This window comes from Microtus pennsylvanicus, chromosome 2 (genome assembly GCF_037038515.1).
Source record: "Microtus pennsylvanicus isolate mMicPen1 chromosome 2, mMicPen1.hap1, whole genome shotgun sequence".
Taxonomy (NCBI): domain Eukaryota; kingdom Metazoa; phylum Chordata; class Mammalia; order Rodentia; family Cricetidae; genus Microtus; species Microtus pennsylvanicus.
In genome coordinates this window covers 91,642,768-91,670,056 of record NC_134580.1, presented here as the reverse complement: position 1 = coordinate 91,670,056, position 27,289 = coordinate 91,642,768, and the positions used below count along the sequence as shown (strand labels likewise).

At 43.7% G+C, this 27,289-nt stretch overlaps 2 protein-coding genes across 2 annotated transcripts in view; one reads left to right on the top strand and one right to left on the bottom strand.

The window, feature by feature from the left end:
* Positions 1 to 15,962, bottom strand: part of LOC142843775 (transmembrane and coiled-coil domain-containing protein 5B-like) — a 63,549-nt gene extending 47,587 nt beyond the window's left edge. Inside the window, exons 1-2 of the mRNA XM_075961723.1 lie at positions 15,865 to 15,962; positions 814 to 922 (exon numbers count right to left, since the gene is read on the bottom strand). The gene's annotated coding sequence lies outside the window, so the exon portion shown is untranslated. The remainder of the gene's footprint in view (positions 1 to 813; positions 923 to 15,864) is intronic.
* Ryr3 (ryanodine receptor 3) overlaps positions 14,946 to 27,289 on the top strand; it is a 524,632-nt gene continuing 512,288 nt past the window's right edge. The window contains exon 1 of the mRNA XM_075961717.1: positions 14,946 to 15,282. Within this exon, the coding sequence (XP_075817832.1) occupies positions 15,232 to 15,282 (51 nt within the window). The 5' untranslated portion in view covers positions 14,946 to 15,231. The remainder of the gene's footprint in view (positions 15,283 to 27,289) is intronic.

Here is a 27,289-nt window from a genome sequence, read left to right as displayed (position 1 = left end):
AATAGCTTTTTGAGAGAGAGAGAGAGAGAGAGAGAGAGAGAGAGAGAGAGAGAGAGAGAGAGAATAGTACAACGAATTACCGCTGATATTCTCCAGATCCCTACTGTCTAAAGTCTTTGCAAGGATGGAAAAGGAACTATAGTTGTGTGTTGTTTGTTCATATTCTGAAAATTTTGAGTTTATATTTGTCACATGTAAAAACGGTCAGAATCCTTGAGGTAAACCTGATAGATCAAAGCAAATTCAGATGACTGATCAGAAACTAGAGTCACACCATGCCACTAGAGGGCAGCCTAATGTAATTATGAGGGTGTGTGATTTCCAGAATCACAAGAATCTGGGGGTAAACCTGAAATGTTTCAGGAGAAAAAAATATTCCAAACAAGAATATGCATACAGGATGTTAAAAATACAAAGTGCAAGCACATACAATCTTCTGGCTCTGGTTTGTTCATTGAGGACATAATTACTCTTCTCTGCTTGATACTGTTTGCCTTGGTTATTTTTAATTTGGTTTAATCCTAGCTGTTGCCTATTGCTATTAGAGGTCATAAATTAACTTTGAATTAAGGCTGAGAGACTATTACATAGTGTGAGTCACCACTTTCCAATTTCCTACCTAAAATTGAAAGATTCCATGAGCCACTGCAGACACACAGGGACCCCTCCGAATGCATTCATTCCATAAATTCCCCAGTCCCTTCCCTACTGTTACCATAGCCACAGAGTTCTCATGATCTAACCCAAATTCCTAACTCTATGCAGAAACCCACTCCTGGTTTATTTTGGGTACTCTTGGAAACAGCTTGTTACCTATGCGGAGGGCTCTGTGATGTCCTTTCTGGCCTTTTACTCTTCTGGCTGCGCAGTGTGCTTTTCAGTTAGCTTCTCTTTGACATCACATGCCGCTGCTGCCTTCTTTCTAAACAACAAGAAGAGCAGAAATCATTTATTTTAGTTGGCTTTGTTCTCTTTAACCTTTTGTTCCAAACCATTGGGTTGACTTGTCTCTCAGTGCCAAGTTGGAATCTGTTTGATTGTCACTGGTGAGATAAAATGATGGCCCCTTTCTTGCTTACTTTGGCTTTACCTCAATGTATACCAGGACCCATGTTCACCATGAATGCTTGCTGCTTCTAATCCCTTCAGCAGGAAAACATGGAAGCAGCCCCAACGCTCTGCCAACGAGGATAATGGTTCCTTAAATCAGCCCTCCCAAAGCCTAGCTACTGGGCAAGCCACAGACCCCTTGTGACTGAAGGCAACTTCTCAGGCGAATACCAGTGACAAAGCAGCATTCAGGGATTTCTGAGTGGAGGAGCCCGTGAAGTTGGGTCCTGCGGGCTCAGCGATGTGCCTCTCACTTGGAGTTCATCTCTAATAATATCACATGAATGCAATCTTTCCAGGGACACAAATCAGGTGGCTTCTTCAGTCTGTGTGCCAAACTCCTGAGCTATATTATATGTCATGCTGCAAATATGTGGGCATTGAGGCCTGGGTTTTTTGGGATGCAGGCCTGAGCCAGCTCTGCCACAGACTTCACCAACAATGTCAGGAACTTGAGCAAACAAACCTGCTGTTGGTCAATGCCGTGTCCTTTCCCCGCTAAGGATAAAGGCTCCAGTCCAAACATCAACAGGACGTTCTGAGCTTAAGGGCAGAGCCACTCATGCACACAACAGAAGGTCATCATGGCAGGGAGTTTTCTTTAGTAAATGAATGATTCTTTTCCCCATTATTTCTCTTTTCCTCAACAGTTGAAGGAGAACAAAACAGAATCAAGAAAAGTGCTTTATGTTTTATCTGTTCTCATTCACGAAAGGGAATGTGACCAGTAATTGGTCTCTCTAATGCTTAGCATATTAAATATTGACTATGAAATAAGAACAGGAAGCCCGTTCCCCAGTTCGCCTATTCTTTCCAACACAAATAAATGTTAGGCATTCACTAGTAGCTGCAATGGCATGTTTTCAGGCCTTTCACTATGGCACACACTTGTGCTGATCTTGTTTGGGCATATTTTTGTTGTTGTTTGATTTTCATCACAGGATTTGTAGGTATCATCATCATCATCATCATCATCATCATCATCATCATCATTATTTCCACTTTACGAAGAGAGAAACCGAGACTGGGAGAGTATAAGAATTGCTCGCGTTCTCACAGCTGGCAAAGCCATCAGGCCATTTCTGAGTTAGCCTTTGAAATGATCTTTTAGACTAGGCTTACACAGTGCACTGAACTACGGCATGTGTCCAGGTGCTGTGATTTCGCCTCTATGTCACCAATCACAAGTGTCCATTTCATTTAAGAGTCTATGTTGTAAAAACAGGTGTGATAACAGGGAAATGCGCTATGAATTTTGCAAACTCATGGGCCAAGGAAAACCTCCGGACTTCTCAGGTCAGGTTTTGGTTCTATGTCCCACCTGCTAGGCTTGCACAGAGGCACTGGCCTCAGAAACAGCTCCAGCTACATGTCAAGTTCTAATTGAATATACTTTGTACAGCTGTAGATGAGTGGCTAGCAACATCCACACAGTTACACTGTGTGCTACAGGCTCAAGGCCCTGCTTGGACTCTGTAGAAGAGAAAGAAAGAATATGAAAGATGACCTTGATTTTCAATTGGAGTTTAACAAAAAGATCAGGCTCAAGGTTTTATGACAACCCTAAGTGATTCCCAATCCCCAGAGCCAGCTGGTCACTCTTGATACCTGCCTGTCCAACCCCAGGGACACACTTTGCTTCCTCCTGCAGCAAGAGCAGAGTGATATCTGGAGTTGATTTGTCACCCATCTTTGCTCCAGGGTCCCTTAGATCTTTAAATGTTTGGTGTAAACTGTACTTGATAATATTCATGATATTAGAAGTCAATAAGTATAATTTAAAAATATTAATCAACTTTCAAGTGATAGTAACAGACTAATTCCATATGGCATTTTATTTAAACTTGACTACATTAGTCCCCCACTAGTGAGACTAATTGTTTCACATTTTCAAGTGTCTTTTTACATTTATTTATTTTAGTGTGTGCATATATGCATGTGTATATGTGTGCATGTGTGTATGTGTGTATGTACAAGCATGACACACATGTATAAGTCAATCTTTAGACGTGGCTCTCTCCTTCTACTGTGTGGGTTCCAGGGATTAAATTCAGAGCTCCAGGTTTGATGAAGCATCTTTCCAACTCTCATATGTCTTTAATGAATGATTTAATGAAATGTACCATGATTCTCATACCTGTTTCTTCATTTATGATGTTGTGCTATGCTGTTTTGATTGATGTTTGTGAGGAATGCATACTTTGCACAGATATCCCTTTTGTAAGGGGAACCTGGAAGACTTCCTGAAGTGTTGTAGGAGCACCTCAGTGTTCTCACACACTTGGATATTTTTTAGGTTTTCTTAAACCATTTGGATTAGCATATACAATATTGATGTCATTATGGTATTTTCAAACAAAACTTTCATTGTTGTTGATTCTTATCCATACCTTCTTGGAGTTCTGGTATTAGCAGCTTGTATGGTTTAATGTCTGCCTATGGATTATCTTGGCAAATGTACAAAACTCCTGGTCCAATGACAACTACCTGAGCAGTGAGCTTCAAGAACCCCCAAAGTACTTGACTTTCCCTGTGGACTTCACCATTAATCTTTGGCTTAAGACATTAGATGTTCCTGCTAACCATCCTTTAAACAAACCTATATTAAGAGGCAGAAATTCACAAGACTCAGAGACAGGAAAACAAGTGTGAATAAAATGAAATAAAGTCATGTATTAGCCAGTGGTTCCCTAAGAAGATAGAGAATGAGAATAAGAGGCAAATGCTAATGGTTCAAACAGGCAGGAATATCTGAAGAGGCTATCATCAAGAACCACTTCACCCTGAAGTAGAGGAAGACAGCAGGGCATAAACTTGAGAAACCTGGAATTCTCATCTGGGGTGGGGGAAGGCTTCTCCAACACATCTGCTCTAGTAAAAGAAAGCTTCAGGTAAGAAGTATTTTTGATTTTTAAAAATTATGCCAAAAGCAACAGATGGAATGTTAAGTGCTAATTGAATAATATTCCTGGTTTTGTAAATATGGAGCTAAACCTAGATCTCAAGGAATTTTTCCACTCCTTAGAGATCCAAGAGAAACAAAAAGGCACCATCTGTTGACCAAGGCAAGGAGACTGTCACCAAAGTGTGATTCAATCGATTCTTTCTTGTGCTTTTTCAATTGTTTCCATAATCTTGCAGTAGCTACTATGCTAGAGGTAGCCAGAGGGATGGTCTTCATAGCTGGGTTGCAATGAGGAAGACCAAACTGCCTATAATATATAAGTGCTTTGTATCAACTTTCAAGATATTATTTGACTATCTTAGTTTCCAAATAATTTCAAAGAATTCCTTTGTCTATGTGCTTCAACTGGAGATAGCAAACCGTGCTGATTTGGTTTCCCTTTGAAATCAGACAGGATGCCAATCCCATGCTATCTGAGAAACCTTGTACATGTTCCCTAACTTTCACTCTCATCTGTAAAACCGGGTAAAATGCCTACCTTGCAGGGTAGCTGATAGGTGTTATGCTGTGAGAGGTGAAGTGCAGTGTGGGAAGTGAGGATGGGGTAGGGAGATTGAAAGCCTTGGTTGGCTCTGGAGAAGCCACTCTGTGGTAAGGACTCTGGAGTCAGGCACTTTGCATATTCCAGGATACTGATGTATCAAGCCTCTCTCCCAGCCCCTAAACTCTCAGCTTTAACAACGAATGAGTCCTGGACATTTTTGAGCTCCATCAATGTATTGCTGCTTCCCTGATCATCTCTGCTTGTCTGAAAACACATAACCTTATAAGGCCGTGCTTAATCTTCATCAGTGGTGGAGGCCATTTTGACTGCCTTACCCAGTGGTGATGTCGCTGTTTCAACAAGCTTGCAAGTGCTAACTGCACTGTATCTCCCTCGATGAGCTGGAATTTAGAACTAAGCTTCATTTTTTTCAAGGCAGAAATTGATTTCTTATTCTTCAAATTACTAAACAGTTAATTCCATGAACTGTGTTCTGCCACAGATTATTTCCCAGATTCCTGGGATTTTGTCCAGGAGACTCAGGGCATCATCTGGGATGAGAGGACTGAACTCTCCATACACAGTCCTGCTCATTGCCCCCTCCTGGGTTCATTTCTCCACTCCTTCCCTTCAAAGCTCCTGCTCTCATGTCTTGTCTTTGGATGACAATGAAAACCATGACATATTTATTTACACCATGTTTCTGAGGACCATACCATCATAGGGTACCTTTCCAGTCCAGTTTCCAATGGCCCAGTGGCTTGTTCAATCAGCTGGAACAGCCTGAATGTGTTAGAGCATTAACACCTCTGTGGGCACCTTTCACCCATGGACTGACCAGAAGTACTTTAAAAATAGCCCGACTTCCTTGTCTTCCTGTGAGGGACGTTGAGAGGCATATTTGTCTCTAGTCCCAGAGAGATTAGGTTCCGCTCCTCACACCTGTAGCTGGTACTTTCTCCATTTCCGTCCTTTCAAAAGGTCTGGGATCATCTTGCAAATGTTTTGCTTGGGTCTGCTTTTGGAGAAACCAGACAACATCCTTAGATACCTGCTCCTCACCAGATGCTTCTGAGGGCTTTATGTTCTCCAGTTCTCCAATTACAACCTTAACATTTTTGAAAGTTCCACTTTCCCTTGCAAATAAGAAAACCAAAGAAAGGAAAGGTTATGCGTTTAACCCAAGCCTACAAACCTAATAATTGTTGGTGCTAATATCCAAAGACTAATGTTCTAAAATAAAAGAACTTTGAAATTTGCGGATTGGGGTAGAGAGTCTGCCCTTTGGATAAAAATCACAATGTCCTCAAAATCCCTTAGCAAAGCTATTTTTCTCTCATTAGCTCCTGAATCTTGCTTTTATTTTAAATGTTCCAAATTCAGAAGATCTTGGTTTGCCACTCGAAGGTGACCTATATTCGAGGTGGTAGTTTTGCTCCAAATTCCATTATGGGAGCCAGAGTAGGAGCAATGAAATAAGAGGATGCAGTGAGTCTTATCAAAATGCCTAAATAATACGTTATTTCTTCTGGTTCCTGTGTCAACATAGCAGGGGAGCTACAGCCTTGTTCCAGTCATTGTTCTCCAAGGATGCTAATGGGTACAGAGATACTGGGAGGAGGAAAATGCTTTGTTGGATATGGAAAGGGATGTTTTAAATTCTGTCTTAAATTGCAGAACCAGTGATACATAACATATAGCTTGAGGTATCCAGCATGCAGCTAGAAGATTGAATTCGGAAATTAGTTGGGCAATCAACATGTGAACACAGAGGTAAGAATGGTTAATGGAAGGGACACAAATTCTCTGTTCAGAGGATGAGGTGGATATAGGAAGGAGTCCTGTGCTGCTCCTTTCTCATGCGAGGAGGAAATGAGGTCATCGGAAGGGACAGAGAAGGGACAGTCACTGAAGGAGGAGAACCAGGATGGTGCCAGAGAAGGTGCTCTGAGATGGGGATTCATTTCAGAAAGTGCTGTTAGCAGGACCACACAATACAAAGGTGAAATGGAAAGGAACAGAATGCAATGTATTTCTGACGTTTCATAATATGATGTCCTAGACTGTAATGCCAAGGTATAAACTAAACAGGATGCAGAAAATGTGAAAAAAGGATATGTGAGTTACATAATTTAATAAATCTAAGCTTTGCTTTTGTGAAGGCTGCACTAGTACCACCTAAAAATGTAATTCCTCCAGTCCCCCCAATCGGTGAGCATGTTGTATTGTGTGTAACAGGTATTCACATTAGGAGTCCTTAAGATTAACTTTAACCTGGTCTTTCGTTCCTTTTGTCCTTTGTATTAGTTTTAAAGAGTAGTAAATAGCTTCATAAGTAATGGGCTCTAGCAACCGCAGAGAAAATTTCAGCATGCGTATTTTGCATTTCAAAGATTTTTGAGCTTAGTAAATTCACTTTACTTAGGATAAAATTATTTTATCTGCAATTAAATGTGCACTCAAAATCTTGTGCACATTGTGATATTATCCTAAGGTCATTTACAAAGAAACATGGAAAACAAACACTAAACAAAGAGCTCGGAGATTGGTGCCCCAGTCCCAACTTTTACCTATGGAGTCTAGTCTTTTATCAGTGCAGTTTACCCAAGCAATGGAAGAACTCACTTTTCTTTGGACTTATAATTATCTAATTTACTTTGTATGGGCATACTCATGCTGCAGCATATGTGTTAGGAAGGGTGACCAGAGGACACCTTGCAGGAATTTGGCTATTTCCTTCCATGACATGGGTTCTGGGGACTAAAATCAAGCTGTCATGCTAGATGGCATGTACCTTATCCACTGAGACGTCTCCACAGCCAGTGAGATGACCTTTTTACCAGGGTTCGCAAAATTAGTATCGATCACTGATAACCTAGAGAAGCGTGTGTATGTGTGTTTGTGTGTGTGCATGCACACACACTTGCAAGTATATGCATACATTTAGAGAAAGGGAGGATATAGTGCAGTGAGTTATTGTAGGTCACAATTGTCTTTTCTCCTGTTTTCGGTTAAAAAAAAGCCTACTTTTTTGCACAATAAAAACAACCATCACCGGTGGGATTTCAGTGTGCTTAATGGCAGTATAGAAAGCTTACGAACCCATGATATACCCAACTATTTTACTATAGCTGCACTGGACCACAATGGTTCTGTCTTCTCAACTTCTAGGTCAGTTGTATGTGGTAGAGAAGAATTCAAAATGTCTACCTCTTATTTCGAACTTCTACCAGAGCAACAGGAGCCACTCAGCAGCCCTGCAAGGCTCTTCTGAAGGGTCTAGCAACATTGTTCCATGCCTGCTGGCAGTGCTGAGGACGTATCGAGAAGGAAATTTCAAAGCGAAGCTTGCATCCCAAGACACTGACACACCGAATGCCAACAGAAAATTATGCATCCTTGTCATGCAGAGAGAAGGGAGATCTGCTTTGTTAAATTGCGGGAGTTATTTTAAAGGAAATTCTGCCAGCTCAAATAACTTAGAAATGAGATCGGTTGAGAACACGGTGTAGGGACAGGTTGAACCCGGAGGTTGGCACAGAAAAACTACCCTGGGATCAGAATCAAAGTCATTTACCTACATTTCTTTTTATCTCCTGAAATGTGGGTCTTGCCCTGCCACCTGAAATAGATGACATAAAACTGTACCGGTCTCCTTTCCCACTGCGTGTTATCCTATTTCGGCAGTGACTATTCAAGCTGCAGTGAGTCAGGGTGGATTGTTGATGGCAGCCGCTCTAATATATCTGTGCCACGGAGCTGTGGGAAGAATTAAAATGCAGAAGTTAAAAAATCAAAGGCATCCAGGTTAGTGTAAGTGAGACTTATCTGATTAAATATAGTTCCACGAGGCACTGGATTTCAATCCCATCAAGCCCAGGGGGAAACCTGAATGGAGGAGATTGGTCCTGACAATTCCTCCTCCTGGGGGGGAGCCATACATTTCAATATGCCATAGCAACAGAATACATTTCTCATTAAAGATAAAGGCACAATACGGCTCAGAAAAATGCTCCTAGAAGCAAACACAGGGGAAAAAAGAAAAAGAAACAGTAGCGAGGTTCACCATTAACTTGTATCATATGAGCTCTATCCAGGATATTTTTTCTTATTGTGATTGGAAATTATTTTCAGAAGCCAGAAGTTCCTTCTATATGAATAAAAACTCATTAAAATCAAATGCCAAGAGAACTTACAGAATTGAAGCAACACACACATACCTGAAAGGCAGGCAGTGGAAACCTCAGCACAGGAGAAAGGTGGAGACAGACCCGGATGCTGTAAATCTCGGGATTTTTATATGGAACACATTAAAAAAGACTTTTAGAATTATTCTTTTAATGTGGGTGTTTTGGGGGGTGGTATGTGCATGTGAGCGCAGGTACCTGAAGAGGCCAAAGGCATTGGAAGCCCTGTAGCTGTGCTTATAAGCACCCAATGTGAACGCTGGGATACAAACTCAGGTCCTCTTCAACAGTGGTACTCACTGCTGAACCATCTCTCCAGCCCCTCTACCGAACACTTTCATGTGGTACTGAAAAAACACTTTATAACTACCGAATCATTTAATTCTGCTTACAGGAACCCCAAGAAGTAGGCATATTGACTCCCACTTCCCAGAAGCTGAAGCAGACGCTAAGAATTCAGATCTCTTTGCTCAGAGATTCAGCCCTTAAATGGTACAGTTTAACCTGGGCCTCAAACCCTCCTCTTACCAATGATGTAAATGTGGATGCAAGGTGCAACAGCTTCGGTTCTTGTTAAATGCAGGCTGAGAGCTCAGTCCGATGCTCCAGTGTGGGTCTCTGTCTCTATCTCCATCCATCACCAGATGAAGGTTCTATGATGATATGCGAGATATTTGTCAGTATTGCTATAGGCTAGGGTCATTTCAGGTTCCCTATCCTCAGCTGCCCAAGGAACTAACTGGGGACCTCGGCTTGGGCACCTGGGAGCCTCTCTAGGTTCAAGACTCTTGCCAACCCTAAGGTGGCTCCCTTAACTAAGAATTGTGCTTCCGTGCTCCCCTATCCAACCTTCCTTTATCCCAATCCTCCTTTTTCCCCAAGTTCCCCCCTTCCTCCCCTTCTCCCTTTTCTCTCCCCATCTCCCCTTACCCCCATCCCACCCCACCCCCAAGATCTCAATTTTCTCTCCGGCAACTTTGTCTACTTCCCATAGCCAAGAGGATAACTATATGTTTTTCCTTTGGTTCACCTTCTTACTTAGCTTCTTTATGATCACCAATTGTAGACTCCGTGTCCCTTATTTATGGCTAGAAACCAATTATGAGTGAGTACATCCCATATTCATCTTTTTGGGTCTGGGTTACCTCACTCAGGATAGTGTTTTCTATTTCCATCCATTTGCATGCAAAATTTGAGAAGTCATTGTTTTTTACCGCTGAGTAGTACTCTAATGTGTCTAATGTGGCTCCCAAGGTCCCAATGAGGAGCAGAAGGAGGGAGAACATGAGCAAAGAAGTCGGGACCACGAGGGGTGCACCCACCCACTGAGACAGTGGAGCTGATCTATTGGGAGCTCACCAAGGCCAGCTGGACTGTGACTGAAAAAGCATGGGATAAAACTGGACTCTCTGAACATGGCGAACAATGAGGGCTGATGAGACGCCAAGGACAATGGCACGGGGTTTTGATCCTACGTAATGTGCTGGCTTTGTGGGAGCCTAGCCAGTCTGGATGTTCACCTTCCTAGACATGGACGGAGGGGGGAGGACCTAGGACTTACCAAAGGGCAGGGAACCCTGACTGCTCTTTGGACTGGAGAGGGAGGGGGAAAGGAGTGGGGGGAAGGGGAGAAGGGTGGGAGGAGGGGGAGGGAAATGGGAGGCTGGGAGAAGGTGAAAACTTGTTTTTTTTTCTCCCTTTCTCAATAAAAAAAAAAGGAAAAAATGCAGGCTGACCCAGAAGTAAATGCATACAAACTGTGATGGTGCCAGTTGCTTCAACTACTGCTTTAGCAACTGGTCACAGTTGGAGGTTCTTGAGGGTAAAGACGTTCAATGGACTGGACATGGAGAAAGCCTTTGCAGGCCTGCTCATCTCACTCCCATCTCTGCTGTGACACATAGGGTGTCCCTGGGAACAGAGTCCCTTCTTTGATTGTCTTAGGAGTGTTGCACTCGAGGGGTATGTGAACTCTGACCTTTTAATATACTTCTCCAATCTTGAGATATTACAAAAGGAGAGGCAAGGAAAGGGGAGGGGAAGAGGAAGGACAAAGAAAAAGAGGAGGGAACTCCATGTGTTCAGCTTTGGCGAAGATATGTGTGATGGTGGATCCTTGTTTGTGGGAAGCATTTTAATGTTTGTAGCTCTTCTGGGAGAGAAACAGATATCTCCAGAAGAAGAAATGCATTTTCACACACCTATCCCTTCTCCAGTGAAGAAGAGAACTGCTTCTAAGTCAGTAGAACAGATAGGTACTGTTGTAATAAGAGCGGCGAGGCTGCGTCCCTGGCACCCAGCCGCCCGCAAGGCTAGCTTATGCCCCGAGATAATTACACGGAAACTGTATTCTTTTAAATACTGCCTGGCTCATTCGTTCCAGCCTCTTATTGGCTAGCTCTTACATATCGATCTAACCCATTTTTAATATCCCTGTAACACCACGAGGTGTCTTACCAGGGAAGATCTTAACCTGCGTCTGTGTCCGGTAGGAGAATCATGGTGACTCCTTGACTCAGCTTCTTTCTCCCAGCATTTTGTTCTGTTTACTCCGCCTACCTAATTTTATGTCCTATTAAAGGGCCAAGGCAGTCTCTTTATTTAACCAATGAAATTAACACAAAACAGAAGACTCTCCCCCATCAAGGTACCACCTTAGTTGCTTATTGTAGATGTCTTAGAAATGAATAATATCACATCTAAACATTGAAAATATCTGTAAAATATGTTTTCCATCCTGCCTATTGGTACCAAAGGGTGCTGTACTTTTATGTTATTTCTGTTCATGAGCTTCCAGGTGGATGAAGTAGTTACTTGTCTCCTTGCTGGGACAAAACGCCTGCCACAAAACAGCTTAAAGATGAAATTCATTTTGTCTCACAGTTTGAGGGCACTGTCTATTGTGGCGGGGAAGACATGGCAGAGACTTGAGGTTTTTGGTCATATTGTGTCCATAGACAAGACAGACAGACAGACAGACAGACAGACAGACAGACACACACACACACACACACACACACACATGGCGGTCGGGGAATACTGGTGCTCAGTTCACTTCTTTTAATTTAGTCTGGCCCCCATGCTATAACGCTGCTCACATACAGGGTAGGTTTTTTTTTCCTTCTCTGTCAAACCTTTCTGGAAACTCCTTTATAGACAGACCCAGAAGAATGTTTTCATGGTGATTCTAAATCTAGCTAAGTTGACAATGGAAATTTGCCACCGCAGTAGAGATACCTTTTGTCCTATCACATGTAGAAGCGATTCATGACTTAAACACCCAAGTGAAAAACACAGAAAGATTTTTTTTCCTTTCGCTGATGGAAAAATAAATATTCAGTCAATATATGGATAGGATTCACATTTATGGTTATGTATTACAAGTTCAATAGATTGCCATATATGGGCTGCCCATGCATTCTTCAGCAGTGCCAGCAGAATCAGCTTCCTCAACTGTTCAGCTCTTAAAATTATTGCCTTTATCCTTTCTCAAAGTGGAACCTGAGTCAGTACAGAGCAAGCATAAGCGTAATTAGCTCGAGAAATGCATTTCAGCAAACAGATGATGTTTCTAGTGTAGTTTCTCTGGCTGTGATGAGCATCATGACCAAAGGCAATTTGTGAAAGAAAGGGTTCATTTTAGCTTTTAGATTGTAGTCCATCATCGGGGAGCCAACTGTGCTGGCCAGTTTTATGTCAACTTGACACAAGCTAGAATCATAAGAGAAGAGGGATCCTCAATCGAGAAAATGCCTCTATAAGAACGGGCTGCAGGCAAGCCTATAGGGCATATATAATTAATTTATTAATTATTGATTAGTATGGGAGGGCCTGTTGTGGGTGGGACCACCCATAGGCTGGTGGTCCTGGGTTCAGCAATAAAGCAGGCTGAGTAAGCCATGGGCAAGTAAGCAGCACCTCTCCAAGGCCTCTGCATCAGCCCCTGCCTCCAGGCTCCTGCCCCGTTAGAGTTCCGCTGGCGAAATTCTTCAGTGATGAACTGACATGGTAGCCAAATAAACCCTTTCCTCCCCGAGTTGTCTGTGGTCATGGTGTTTCATCACAGTAACAGAAACCCTAATTAGACACCAACGTAGAACCCTGAGGCAGAAACCTTGGAGAAATGATGCTCACTGACTTGCTCACCTAGCTTTCTTATACAAGGACCACATCTTCAAAGGTGACACCTCCCCACAGTGGTCTGGGACCTCCTCAATTAATTAACAATCAAGAAAATATTCCCACAGACCTGGCTACAGGTCCATCTGATGGATGCAATTTCTCAACTGAGGTTCCATCTTCCCAGGTATGATAGGTTGACAGCCAAGATTAGTCATCACTGGAGGTGATGCTGAAATGTCATTGAAGGCAAGCTTAACACTACATACAGTTTATAGGTCCACATGGGCAAAAAAAAATATCAAATGTGACCTCTTAGTTCCTATGTCCTTAAGAATAGTTTTGTTACTATAGTCAACACTGCCTTCCTTTTTGCTAAATGAACCAAGATTTTTGAGGCTTTTGAGACAAAGTGAGGGGGCTACATCTTTAACTCACAAATGAGTGGCACTAACCAGCCTTCCTGGGATTGAATACACAGCCCTGGCCCCATTAACACCATCTGAGTACTTGGCCACCATGAATAACAATCCTTAGCGCATGAGATGCTTATTTATATGATGATGCCTTGGTCATTTTCCACTATTCCGTTAGAGCCTCATTTTTCTAATTGATAAAACATACCCAAGAGTCCCTCATGTGTGGCAAGTAAGCAGGATTAAATAAATACAGGAGTATCTTCAGTAGTCAGTGGTGTTTTCAGAACTTCGTGAACCATGAGAGCTGAAAGAATGAAAACGAACATTTTTATGTGGCCGCACCGGCTGTCCCTCAGCTGCAGTGATGTCAGCTGCACCGTCCCTGTCCATTCAAATGCTCTTGGTTTCCTTGCTGACTTTCAACAATTCAAACATCCCGAAAATACTTCATTTTTTTTTCCTGTGGGTTCTGCTGAAGTTCTAACCATGGCTGATAGCTTTCCTGAGGATTTAGAAATCTAAGAGGCCTTTCGCCTTTCAAAATGTACTCCTGTCCCCAGTGATGGAGACAAAAAGAATCTTTATCCAAAGAGAGGGCATAGAGGTGAGCACAGCCAGGGGGCTCCCAAAATGTAAAATGCCACAGTGTAGAGACGGCTTGATTTGTCCCAGGCAGACTTTAGAGGAGTTGCTAGGCTTAACCCCAGAGCTGCCACTTGTCTGCATTCCTTCTCGAGGCTCTTCCTTTGAATATTTCTTTTTGCCAGGAAACTTCTTGACCAGCACACAGAAGGGGCATCCTGCACCTTGAGTCTGCAGAAGACCAATAAGACTGCTCCCAAATCCTACATAAACGACGCAAGGCTGAGTGGGTGAGTGTTAGCCTTCTAAGACCTATTGTATACGCTCATTCTCAGAGTGCACGGAACTGGCGATTGAAAGAGCAAAACAAGGGTAGAGATGCTCACAAGATTCTGATGTCATCTAACTTCCAAATCAAGGACAAAATGGGAGCCCCCTGAAGCATCTTGGGGGTTACTGCATCTTTATTCAATGGAGGTGTAGTGTGTCCGTCCTTATCATATATATATATTAAAAAAACGTTTATTGAGTTTATTAGTTGACAATTTCACGCATGTGTAATGTGCATTCTGATTATCGCTCCCCCCTTATCAAATTTTAAAGAGTGAAGGGGTTCTCTAAAGGTGAGTTACAAACTTTGCCTTGAATGAACAGTCATAGCACCCTTCTCTCCTTGCTGTATGTACCAAGGTACACCCAAACTACCGAGTCTTCCACGGGTGGTGGTGGGTCAACGCCATTTTCTATTTAGATGGGCACTCCAACTCAAATAGGAAATCAACTCTCTCTCTCTCTCTCTCTCTCTCTCTCTCTCTCTCTCTCTCTCTCTCTCTCTCTCTCTCTCAAACACACACACACACGCACTCACACACACGCAAAGTGGACAAATCTAGAGGGTTTGTGCCCAATTTGGGGGCAGCGAATCTAAGCAACTGGCCTTTGTGTAAGAGCCATCTTCCCGTCGCCGCGGGGCGCGCGTCTCCACCGAATGTGAGGTGCGGTGCGGTGCGGGGGAGGCTCCACCGCGCCGGCCCGGGTCCCCGGCTCTGCCCCACACCCGCCTGGCGCGCGCCGCGCTGCGCTGTCCGCGGAGTCCGCGGCGGCCGCGCACTTGGCTGGGGCGAGAGGGGAGAGGGGTGGGCGGGCTGCTCGCCTGGCATTGGCGCTCTGCAGTGCAGTCAAGTGTTAGCCCAGCTCCCTATATGGTCGGGGATTAGCTCGGCGCTGCCGAGGCTCAGCGAGGTGCGGGAGGAGGAGGACGACGAGGAGGAGAAAGAGCAACGGCAGAGCGGCAGTCAGCGCACGCCGCTGCCTGGGGGAAACAGAGGCGCCCGAAGCTGGGGCGCCGCGCACGCCCCGGGAGCCATGGCCGAAGCCGGAGAAGGAGGCGAGGATGAGATCCAGTTCCTGCGGACTGTGAGTCTCCGCGGTCGGGCGGGCGAGGCGGCGGGCAGGTGGGGAGGAGCGCGGCGCAGCGAGGAGGGGCTGCGCTGCGCCGCGGTGCGGGGCGCTTTCTCCGCACTCGCGGGCTGCAGAGGCGGACCAGCCACCTATCCAGGGGCTTGGGAAGCGGCACCTTCTCCAGCCTTTCCCCTCTTTCCGGGTCGCCACCTCTCACTCTCAGATCTCCCACCCGGGACGATTCGCTCTCGGGGCAACTCGCTACTTGGTCTGAAACCTTTGATGCCCAAACTTCAAGCTGGGCTTGGCTCATGATTGCTCAGACCCAGAAGATCAGAGGTGCTACACGACCGGCCTCCTGTCACCTCCACACTTTCCCCCGTCCCTTTCCTCGTTTGAGCTGCCTTCTGGCTCTAGGGGACCGCCAAGAAAGAAGCCAGTGGGGTAGGGGCAAGAGTGGGAAGCCCAGTCCAGAAACCTATGCCTGCTCTTGATGGCAGTACTGGGACCGCTCAGAAGGGAATTCACCCAGTCCTGTCCCTCTCCTCTCTCTTTAAATCTCTATCCAGAAACTGCTGTAAGCCTTACTTGACTCACCCGCGGGTGTGTGAGAGCCAAGGCTTCTGCTCCAGGCTCCAGAGAACCCTGCAGAATAGGGAAATCCCGGTCTGTGGCTCCGCGTCATCAGGTCCCCTTCTTGGCACTGGAGGGCAATGCTCCATCCCAAATTTCGCGAGCAGGGCGAAGTCCAGTGCAGCTATGTCAGCTTTCTCCTTGAGGAGTTAACACTTCAAGGTGGACGACCACCTTGAAGGGCGAGGGGCACCTGGTTGCTTCCTAGGGCTGATTTCAGCCACGTGACCTTGAGCGGATCACATAATCCTCTCTACCCAGCCTCAGTTTCCTCTTGTGTAAAATGGAAGAAAACGGAACTAGCATTTCCAGGCAGATGAGAACGAAATGAGATTGTGAATGCCATAATATTTTTAAACTGCAGAATGCTTTATAAGTGCTAAGTGATTTCATGCGAGCTACCTAGATCTGAAAAATGAGAATGAAATTCTCGTCTCACGCTCTCCTCTTTAAGAGCACCCTGCTTCTTCCTGACCTCGTCACAGAGGATGATAACCTCACTTATGTCCATCTTTTGGAACATTCCCTCCCTCTGTGAAGAGTGTCCTGATTATTTTCCGCACCCCCTCTTCTGATGTCTGTTTTTTTTTCAAGCACAATTTCTTGGTCAAGGCTCAGTCTTGGGTCTTGTTTGGGAAGGATCCACCACCCTCCTAATACTTCCGAAAGGTCAGAAGCTCTTCCACTCCTCCCCGGTTCATTTGTACACTACACACAATAATGTCTGCCAGGCAAGCTATCCATCTGTCCTTCCCAGAGTCCTGTGGGACCCTTCTGCTTCCCCTCCAACAGGTGTCCTCAGTATGGAATGGCTGACAGAGCAGGCATTTCTAGCTCTGGGCCCTTCTCAGTCCATGTTGTTATTGTTACTATTGTTATTAGGGAACAATCTAGGCACTGATAACCGAGGAAATCCCCCTTGGACAGATTGGGGCAACCTGAAGACCGTGACTGAAGAAGTTAAGGTTAGGGACCTGAGGCTTTCTTCAGGTTTCCTCTAAGCCGCTGTTCTTGGCTTCTGCAGCCGTCTTCCCAGGCTTCGCTTCGGTGCTGGGCAGTGTTGCTGTATGAGAGAACACCTGTAGCCAAGGCTTCGGATAGCAGTGGTTCTCAAGCTTTGTGTCTCCAGCCTCCTGGAGACTGGAGTGTATGGACACCTTTTAAAGCAAGCTCTAGACCTTGTGAGGTTCAAGCACCCTGGTCCAGAGCCCTGATACAGATCGCTTAGCATCTGCACAGCTTCAAGGGAGAACTGAGGTCACCCCGTGGGGGAATGGCACTCAGTATGACAAAAGTCAATTCTTTCTTCACTGTAATCATACGAAGTGTTGTTTTAGGCGTGTTCTTAGTTCTTCGCCCTGCAAAGCAGCTTATGGTCTTCATTGTATTCCTACTCAGAACAGAGAGAGGTGCAGGAAATCAAATGGCTTGGCTGTGGCTGCCCAGCAAGTTACTGGTCGTTGGCATTATGTAATGGGAAGCCGAACTCTCAGTGAGGCTGTGGGGCTTGCTCCAGAGGTTAGAATGTCAGGAGTCCATGCAGATGAAACCCCACAGCGTTCTGAATTTGATTCTGTCCACCATTAGCTATGAATTAGATGAAACAACTTATAGGAACTCGGAAATCATAAGCTGGATCTTTCCACAAAAATTTGGCATTATCGTTTTTTTTTCAGAGAGTCACGAATCACTGTGCTTTTCTGGCAGGGTCCTGTTTTCACCTGTGAATATATATTTGTGCTCTGCAAGGTGTTTCGTTTTGAACTCACTCCCTTCTGCATTAGCATTTTGTTTCTTCCTCACAAACAGAATCTTCTAAAGCAATACTGGCCATGTGTCTGTCTCCTTACATTGTGTTGGGCCAGAGGTGACTGTTTGACAATGGGACAGAATCATCCTTCCGCAGCTGTGAACTTTAAAGAACTGCTATCTCAGAGGGCAGAGGCTTTCACATCTACTTTAAAGATCAACTACGGAGTAGCGTTGTGCCACGGATCCTAATCAAATTGTGGGTGATTATGGTGTCATGTGGATTACACTAGCGCCAGCAGTGAAAGCAGTTAGACTTATTGACGGCCTGAATTGAGCAAGAAGGCAGTCTAGGTGTGCTTGGTGTAGCTTTAGATACTTAGAGTGTTCTATACTCTGACACATTTGAAACCCACTGCTTCTTAAGTAAGCGCAGGTCTACAACAAGGGGTTTGGAAATGAAATTTAATGCCCTTGTATCCCAAACCTTAAGAAGGAGTGATGAAACTTCATAATGTCTGAGGTCCCTGGAAGCCATGCCTATTACGCAGAGAGAAAGACAGAAGAATCATCTTATCCTTAAGGCTAGAATTTTCTCTCCCCTTGCTGTTGGCAGTGACAGTCTCCTCCCTTCCAATTGCTCTTGCTGACGTAGCCAGTGTCACTGATGTGGCTCAGAAGCTGCTCCGAAGCAGATAAACCTGCCAGCCACTGATATGAAAACAAGAAGTTATGGGAAGAAGAGTGACAATTACCCTGTCTTCAGACAGTTGGCGGAGTGACTGGCTTCAAAAGTACCTGGGAGAAGTTGTTTACCCCTAAACTACAGTAGCCATTTAAAATTATGAAAAAGCTGTGAGCTGTCACCTGCTGTGACACCGTAGACCTCTCCTTGTTAGCTTCATTCTATCATACAGGGAATTAAAACAGAACGTGGAGTGAGGTAGGCATCCATTTCTATTAAAGATTTGTCATGGGATGCCGAGCTGAGCCCCATCTATGGCAAGTTGTTCTCGTTTGCCCCGGAGCTGCACTTGAACAAGGAGAGGGATTTGGACTGAAAGTCAAGGATGGCTCCGGTCCTATCATGGTGCTTCAGATAGATCCTTGCCTTAGAGTTCTACCACTGATGTGAATTCTGCCCCTCTGGAACTCAAGGATGCTGGCTGGAGTACTGGTGAACATTTCCCTGGTGGTTTGTGGATTCTAGCTTGCTTCTCTTGTAGGCTTTCTGTGTTTACATCCCAGCTCATCAAGTCAGACACTTCTGCTGAGGATGCCAAATAGGAAAGATGTGAAAAACAGGCTTTTGGTGCAAGAGAGAACAGTGGAGGCAGTGTTAGAGGCAGACCCTAGACACCCAGGCGTGGACTGCTGCAGCGTTGGTCAGGGGTTCTACTGCTGGATGAGTGTGGATATTAAAATCAGCCTCCCCACGTCACCACAGAGCTTCCCACCTTCACAGTCTCTTTCTCAGAATGGGTTTGATTCTGGACCAGTGAACTAGTGCACACAATATCTGCTTCTTCCCAGTGAAATGATCCTGGTGGGTGTGAGCAGGGATCAAGGTCTTTTCTCCCAAGTAATCAAGTTGAGCTGGGAAAGCTGCTTTTGCACCTGGGCGCCGTGGTTCTTATCTTGCTGTGGCCCAAATGCTCATGACCAGGGATGACCAGAGTTTTTAGCTTCTGAGCTTCAGGAAGAGAACGGATGATGGCTGCAAGCTTGGGAAAGTTTAGCATGAGCCCGTTGCAGAGAATGAAACCAAGAGGCCAACCTGCAATTGAGGGATGCATGACTAATGCCTTCGTTTATTTTTTAAATGAAAATATTAAGGAAAGATGAGGATACTTAAGGGAAATGGTTTTTTTTTCTAATGAAATTTTAAGTTTAGTTTCTAACATTCATTTAATGGACAGGAAGTATATTTCTTCAGATCTTTTGGGCTGATCTGAAGGGGGAAATGTTGAAGCAGAAATGAGTGGGAGCAAAATACTCCAATGCTTAGTTTTGAAAAGTTTGTGTTGAAATAGATTTATATCCATATTTGCACCTTTGATTGTTTTATGATTGTTTACTTTACTTTATCCCTTGGATTTCTCTTTGTTTTGCTACTTAAAGAACTTTCCATTTAAAGTCCCGACCCCATGACTTTTCCTCACCTGCCCCCTTTTCATCCTTTTCAGCAATCTTACCTTCTCTGTGAAAGTCGAGGAGGCCCCTGTCTTCATAGCGTTCTACTATAGCACCTTTTCCTCAATTCCACATCAGGATAAACCCTTCTAAATTAGTTCTATTCATAAGATACCCTCAATATAAGATTTATCCCGCAGGAGTAAAAAGCTGTAATAAAACATTGAACTTAGAGGAATTCTTAGTTCTTATATTAGCTCATTTGTGACCTTGAATGAGTCATTTAAGAAAACTGAGGTTTTTGTTTGTTTGTTTACTTGCTTCACACTCTGTATAGAGAATCTGCCTTACTAGGGGAGTCATAAAAGGCAATGGCAATTCTAAAAATACTCCCAATGACAAAAGCAGGCATACTACATAGGGCACTGTCATTGTTTCTGTCCTACAAGAGGAAATCAATCCTGCTTGTGATTGGTTCTTGATGGAAAAGTACCAGAGCGGGTCCCCTTCTCTCTGATGTGTTCTGTGCCTTTTACCTATCCAGAGTGGATGCCACCCTGGCACTTCTTCGTAATCACGTGACTGTAATGAACCTCAGTTTCTCTCAAGTTACATCTTCAGAGGATATTAAAAGCAGGTTATGACACACATAACCAGGCATGCTCCTGGGAGACCAGCTTTCTAACCAAACATTCAGGTGTTTGTTCTCATCTCAGCACATCCCCAAAGCTGCGGGTGTCACTAGTACTTTTTACTGTTTAATCCCAGAGCTCTTATTTGCAAAGCTTCCCTTCCCGTTTTCTCCCCCTTTTAAAGCTCATTATTGCTTTCTGTCAAGGACTTGCTTTCTTTAAAGCAGTACAGCTTTCCCACCCTGGAGTTTTGCTGTTTCTCTTATCTATTACCTGCTTGAGAAGTAGGGTTCTTTGCAAAAAAAAAAATCACTTTGGAGGCAGCTGGAAACAGATGCCATTGTGGCTGGGTGTTCAACCACAGAGCTAAGACTCTAGGGTGATTATTCCTCCCAAGGGGGCCTTGTTGCTCTTGCTGGTCTTAGGCTGATGTCCTCACATACATCCTCTTGCTTGGGGTATTTTAGGGACACACTTCCAGCCACTGCAGTTTGCCTTGGTTCAGTGAGTTTTGCCCTCACAGCACCTCTTCAGTTCACAAAGAGGGAAGAAAAAGTGCTGGCACCTTACCCCAGATCCTGCTACAGGGATGAGCTGGCTGAGGTGCCAAGGTTTTTTTTTTCTTTTCTTTTCCTTATATCATTCCTGATTCTGGGTTGTTAGAAAACAAAACTCAGGTTAGTCTGAGATTGATGATACAGTATTCCAAAGTAAAAGAGATGCCCCTGCCCTCACACACACTCCTTCCTTTCTGTAGCTTAGGGTGCCATTCCCTCCCCCCTTTCCTTTTCCTGTATCCCTAGACAGTAAATCCTCCATTGATTTAGGGTGCTCATTGTATTGGCATGTCACCTTGGGGTTAGCTAGTATTTCGTTCAATGCCCAAGTCAAAGAAAAGGAAAAAATTCCATCCTAAAATCAGATTACAATGATACTATTCAGAAACTACACTTTTCTCTGGGTGAGAGATGTTGGCTTCTCCTTGATTTTACGTATAAAGGAGGCAAGAAGGAACTTTGGAGGCAGAGGTACAGCTGGGAGTCTCTCCAACCCTTTTCCTGTCGAGTCAGTTTATGTTATAGGAAGCAGCCCGTGTGGTGAGCAAAACAGAGCAGCTGCACTGCAAATGTGGGAATGAAGGCGTAGGCTGATCTCAGTGTCAACATGACCCACGTACAAGATAGCTTTCTCCTTTGTCTGCCTTTGGGGCAAGGTGCTGTCTCAAGACATTTCTTCTATCAAGAAAACCAAACTGTGAAATTGTTAGTTCAGCAGGTACCACTAGAGATTAACATCATTCACAGCCAAACAAAGCAAACTCCCAAAGGAGTAGGAGTTGCACTGGAGAAAGAGAACATGTGGGCGGGGGGCACTGCCCAGAGGGGCAAGTGTGGGTGGGGACAGCACTGGCTCTTGGGGAACCCTGAGTAGGATCTGAAGAGCCAAGGTGCAGGAATCAGGGCTGCATGCTTTTGGGGAGGGGCCCGTAGAAAGACTCCATATTTATTTCAGCCTTCGCACAGAGGATAAAGGATGCTTCAGCTAACAGGGTGGATAAGAATTGTCCAGGCTCACTCGGGCATTAGGAAGACCAATCTTTATAGTCAGGATTGAAGCTAATATATATTGTCGTCATTTTTTTTTGTTTTGTTCTTTGGGGGCCTGCCAGGTATCTCCCGTATACACACACAAAGACTTATTCTTCCTTATTAATGTCTGACCGTAGTTTGGCTTGTTTCTAGTTAGCTTTTCTTAACTTAAATTTTCCCATCTACCTTTTGCCTCTGGGCTTATACCTTTCTCTATTCTATATACCTTTCTTTACTTCTTACTCCATAGCTAGCTGGATGGCTGGCCCCCGATGTCCTCCCCTCCTTCTCCTTTTCTGGCTCTTCCCTCTTCTTTTCTTCTCCTATTTATTCTCTCTGCCTTTCAGCTCCACCTCTCCCTCTCCTGCCAAGCTATCAGCTCTTCAACTCTTTATTAGACCAACTAGGTGTTTTAGGCAGGCAAAGTGACACATCTTTGCATCATTAAACAAATGTTCCACAACATAAACAAATGTAATATATCTTAAATTAATATTGCACAAGAATATACTTTATCTGAAATGATTCAGGCTCAAAGATAGCAATAGGAGAAAGAAGAGCTCAGCTTTTTCTAAGATGATGTGACTCTACATTAAAGTGAGAACTAAGCATGAGTCTCTTCTGAGGCAGAGAAGTTTCTGAGGGGTAAATCCCTTTATCAGTTATATCCATTGAGGTTTACTCATTGTAATCCTAAGCGAATGCTCCAGACTCCCCCAAACCAACTCCAGAACAGTCTTAGTAAACAAGAAGTGTGCTGAGGGGAGACACAGAAAAAAAACAAAGACAACAAAACAACCCCCTCAAAGCAACAACAACAAAAAAATCTTCCGCCTGGAAGGTGGGCTACCCCACCTTCACTACCCCACCAGTGATGAGGCCTGGCATTACTTCTCTAACAATTTCACAGTTGAGCTCTCTAATGAGCCTAAGTATAGAAATCTCATCAATGGAGCCACAGGGAGAAGTAGAAATTCTCGATAGCACATACATGTCCTTATTGTAAGGTATATTGATTTGAACTCCAACGTTGTGGTATAGTTCAAATCCAGGCCGTACATAACAGTAGGGCAATAAGAGAGATCTGGCTGCTGACTGCCACGTTGACCTAGAAGTGGAATCCAAGAGATCGGATGGATAGAAGACAGCTGTCATAGAGAAGTTTGAGCCTCTCATTGCAGGCACCCGGTGCACATGGCTGTGGCTCACCTCCAGATTGCCTCCCTTCTATCCATGCTGGGGAAGACTCTAAGAATAAGCAACATTAAGGCTTTGAACAAATATCATTTCTTTACAAGAGATGAAGCATGAAAAACTCAGCAGAGAACACATGGGCCAAGTGAGGAAAGTCAGAGTCATAGTACTTCGTACAGCATTTCTTTTGTTGGATACCTGAAGGGTTGCCTATCCTTTTGAGGCTTTTAAAACTGTTTCAGAACTCCAACACACACACACACACACACACACACACACACACACACACACACACACACACACACTGCCCCTACACACATACTCACAAATATCTATATCTATCTATATCTACATATCTCTATCTATCTATCTGTCTGTCTGTCTGTCTGTCTGTCTATCTATAGAGAGAGAGAAGGAAAGACTTAGAATAGCCCTTATCTGCCTGGAAGGCAACTACCTTTGTAAAGAATTAGCTATATACATTGTGAAATCCAGAAACTCAGAAATTTTCATTTAGTCTAGTCGGTTCCTTAGCACCTACACACTAGAGGAATCATGGGTTTAAACAACACTGGGGGAATCAAACAAATAGCTAAATGTGTAGATCAGCTTTATTTGCAAAGAAAGACTGACCTGCTACACACATTCAAGCAAACAAACAGAACTCTTAATGCTACCAGTCAAGCAAAACACATCTGCAGCGGGGTTCAGAGCTGCCTGCTAGTTTGCAGCTGTGGGTGAAGCCTCGGAATCTGCTGGAATGAATGCACGCTCCAGAACGCATGGATATTTTTATATGAGCAGGATTGGGCTCACAGCACATATCGAGGTCCTTGGATAAAATGTTAATATAAAAGACGTATCATTTATCACAGTAGTGAGAGATTGGCAGGCAGACAGATTAATGGGTTTAAGAAGTGATAGATGCTATCATTAACAATGAAGACAGAGTTTGCCAGCTTTTAAAAACCCCTTAAAATTGTTTTAGATGTAAAAAAAAAATTAAGTAAGCAAGTCAACATTTATTGACCAACTACTGAATAAGTAGTTGGAGTTACCTCATCCTGAATAAGTCCTTGGTGTTACGTCTGTGAACAAGGTGTTATAACAATGAATGGTTGAGAGCATCAGGTTAAGAGGACTCTCGGCTGTGTCTTGAAATAGTAAAGATATCTGTAGTGGAATTTCATTTTTATTTTAATAAATAAAGCTTACCTGAAGTTCAGAGAGTGAAACAATCACACTGGCCAGCCTTACAGAGCAGGCTACAATAGTACACACCTTTGATCCCAGGAGCCACACTAGTTTGCCACAGAAACCTGGCAGTGCCTGTCTTTAATCCCAGTGGGTAAAACAATCACATTTGCCAGCCTTACAGAGCAGGTTACAATAGTACACACCTTTGATTCCAGTAGCCACACCAGTTTGCCATAGAAACCTGGCAGTGCCTGTCTTTAATCCCAGTGGCACCTGCCTTTACTCCCAGTCCTAGAGAGGAATATAAAACGGGAGGAGACAGCTCCCAGTCTCAGTCTCATTCTGAGATACCTGGAGATAAGATCACCATTTCAGATTGAGATCATGGTAAGAGCCAGTGGTTGGGCTGCTTTGCTTTTCAAATCTTCAAGTCAAATCCCAATTTCTCTCTCTGAGATTTTATTAATCGTAACTTCGGGTGTGACTTTTTGCATGTTTATGTGAGGAAAATGTTTTCTGGTTAATGTGTATGACCTTGGGAAGTTGAATTCTGTACCTTTCTCTTCGTGTGTTGAATAAGGATAATAACAGCGCCTATCTCAAAGGGTTGCTGGGAAGGATTACATGAGCTAAGCCATGTAAAGTGCTTAGAGCAGCACCCAATAGATAGTAAGTCCTCAGTAAATATTAGCTATTAATATTGTCTCAACAAACAGTGCAAACATTGACATTAATCACATTAGCTATTCAAATGTCACTACCCAGTACAAAGGGACAATCCCCTATGGTTATTTCATGGTCTTGATTCCTAACCTTCTTTTAGCTATAAATACAAGCAGGCCTGACAAATGGCGAGGGGCTGCAGTGCCTGGGCCCTCAGCAGTAGAAATTGTCTGCTCAGCACTTGAGGGTCCACTTCCCTGTACTGATACTTCTTTTGTATTTTAATAAAACTTGCCTGAAGACCAGGATGCAAAACAGCCACACTAGTCAGCCATATAGCCCAGGCAGTAGTGGCACACATCTGAATTCCAGCATCCACACTAGTCAGCCATAGAGGCCAGGTGGTGGTGGTGCATGCCTTTAATCCCAGCACTAGGGAGGAGTATAAAGATAGGAACTCGCTCTCTTTCCACTTAAAGATTTCATAGAGGTAAGAGCTCTGCAGTGGCTGGCTGCGTTGCTTATTTGACCTTCAGGTTGAACCCCAATATCTTTCTCTGGGTTTTTATTATTTGTGGTACACTTTACGAAGCTTCCTGATGCAAAGCCATTGATCCCTTTCACTGGCATGTTTTACTCATGTCAAAAGACAGGCAGCATATTTTGGAGAATTCTCAACCACAAAAAAAAAAATCTCATTGTCTTGATTGGGGAGCTATTTTGTCTTTGTTCAACTCATGCTTTAATGAAGAACTTTGTCTCCCTGGAAATTCACTGTGTTACCAACAACACGAAGTCATCCTATTGTAGAGACAAGGCTATTCATTTTCTCAGTTCTGGTCCCCTCTTATCTAACACCCTACTGAATGAACCTAAAGCTAAACTTGACTCTAAGCTGTAATGCCATCTTCCTTACAGGCTTTGCTGAGGGCAGAAGTTCAAACCTCTGATTCATTATCCTCCTCTCTATCAGCATTATTCCCATCTTTCTCCCTCTGTTTTCATCGGTTACTGAAATCTGTAGATGTTTACCTTGTTAAATACTCTGATTTGTAGAGAGTGACAGCTGTGTAGGAAAGCCTAGGCACCAGGGCGGGACGGTGGTGCCAGTTTTGTGGTTTGGTTAGAAAACCTTCATTGATCTCTCATTTCACCCATAAAGCTGTTTCCAACAAATGTAAACTGAATTACATCAGTATATAGGAAATTTAATTTAAAAAAAGAAAATAGGATTTCTCTAAATAATTAGGATTGATTGGCTTTTGATTTCCTTAAAGGAGTTCTTTTGGGGGAGGCACTGAATTTTAGTATTTTACTAAGTACCAAAACCATTCACTTCTTAAATTAAATGAGTTGAAAAGTAAACTATATGCGTAAGGTGAACATGAGCACCACCATGTCAGAAACAGGTTGAAAAGTAAACTTATATGGATGAGTTATTTTATCTAGTTTAGCTTCAACCTCAGTCCATGTAAATGGTTATGGATTTCCCAATTAATTACCTTTCCTGTTTCTGTGATAAAATATCTTGATGAAAGTTACTTCAGGGAGAAAGGAGAAAGTAACTTTTTTATGATTCACAGATTAAGGTTGTGAGTCTCTATCATTGTGGGGCAGTCATAGAAGCAGGAGCTTGAGGTAGCTCATCGTGTAGCAGCTAGAGTAAAAAACAGAAAACAAACAAAACCAGAAAACAATGAATACTTTTTATATAGTCCAGAATCCTAGCCTAGGGAATGGTGCCACCTAACAGTGGACACATCTCACTTTCATTAACCTAGTCAAGATTATCCCCCACAGGCTTACCCAGAAGCCCATCACAGGGGTAGTTCTAGGTCCCATCAAGTTGACAATCGAGATTAATCATTACATTTACAGAGAGGGGTCAGAATGAAATAAAACATTCCAAGATTCTGTAGAACAGGCCCTATTTTGTTAGTTTGTCTCCTTTCTTCTCAACTTTGATGTTCAACATTTGAAGATATTCTCAGCCAGACGCTTTATAAAGTACTTACTACTCCAAAGATAATGAATATATAAGCATTGCTACATGTTATGTGTCTCTCCAAAAGTTCATATATATAAATCTTGATCCAGAATTCATGCCCTTGGGTAGTACTTAGGGTTAGATGAGGTCATGAGAGTTGAGTCACCAGGATGGAGTTAGCAACTTTAGATAACAAGTAGCAGGGATCTGAGTTCACATGCTCTCTATGAGTTTTGCACTCATTT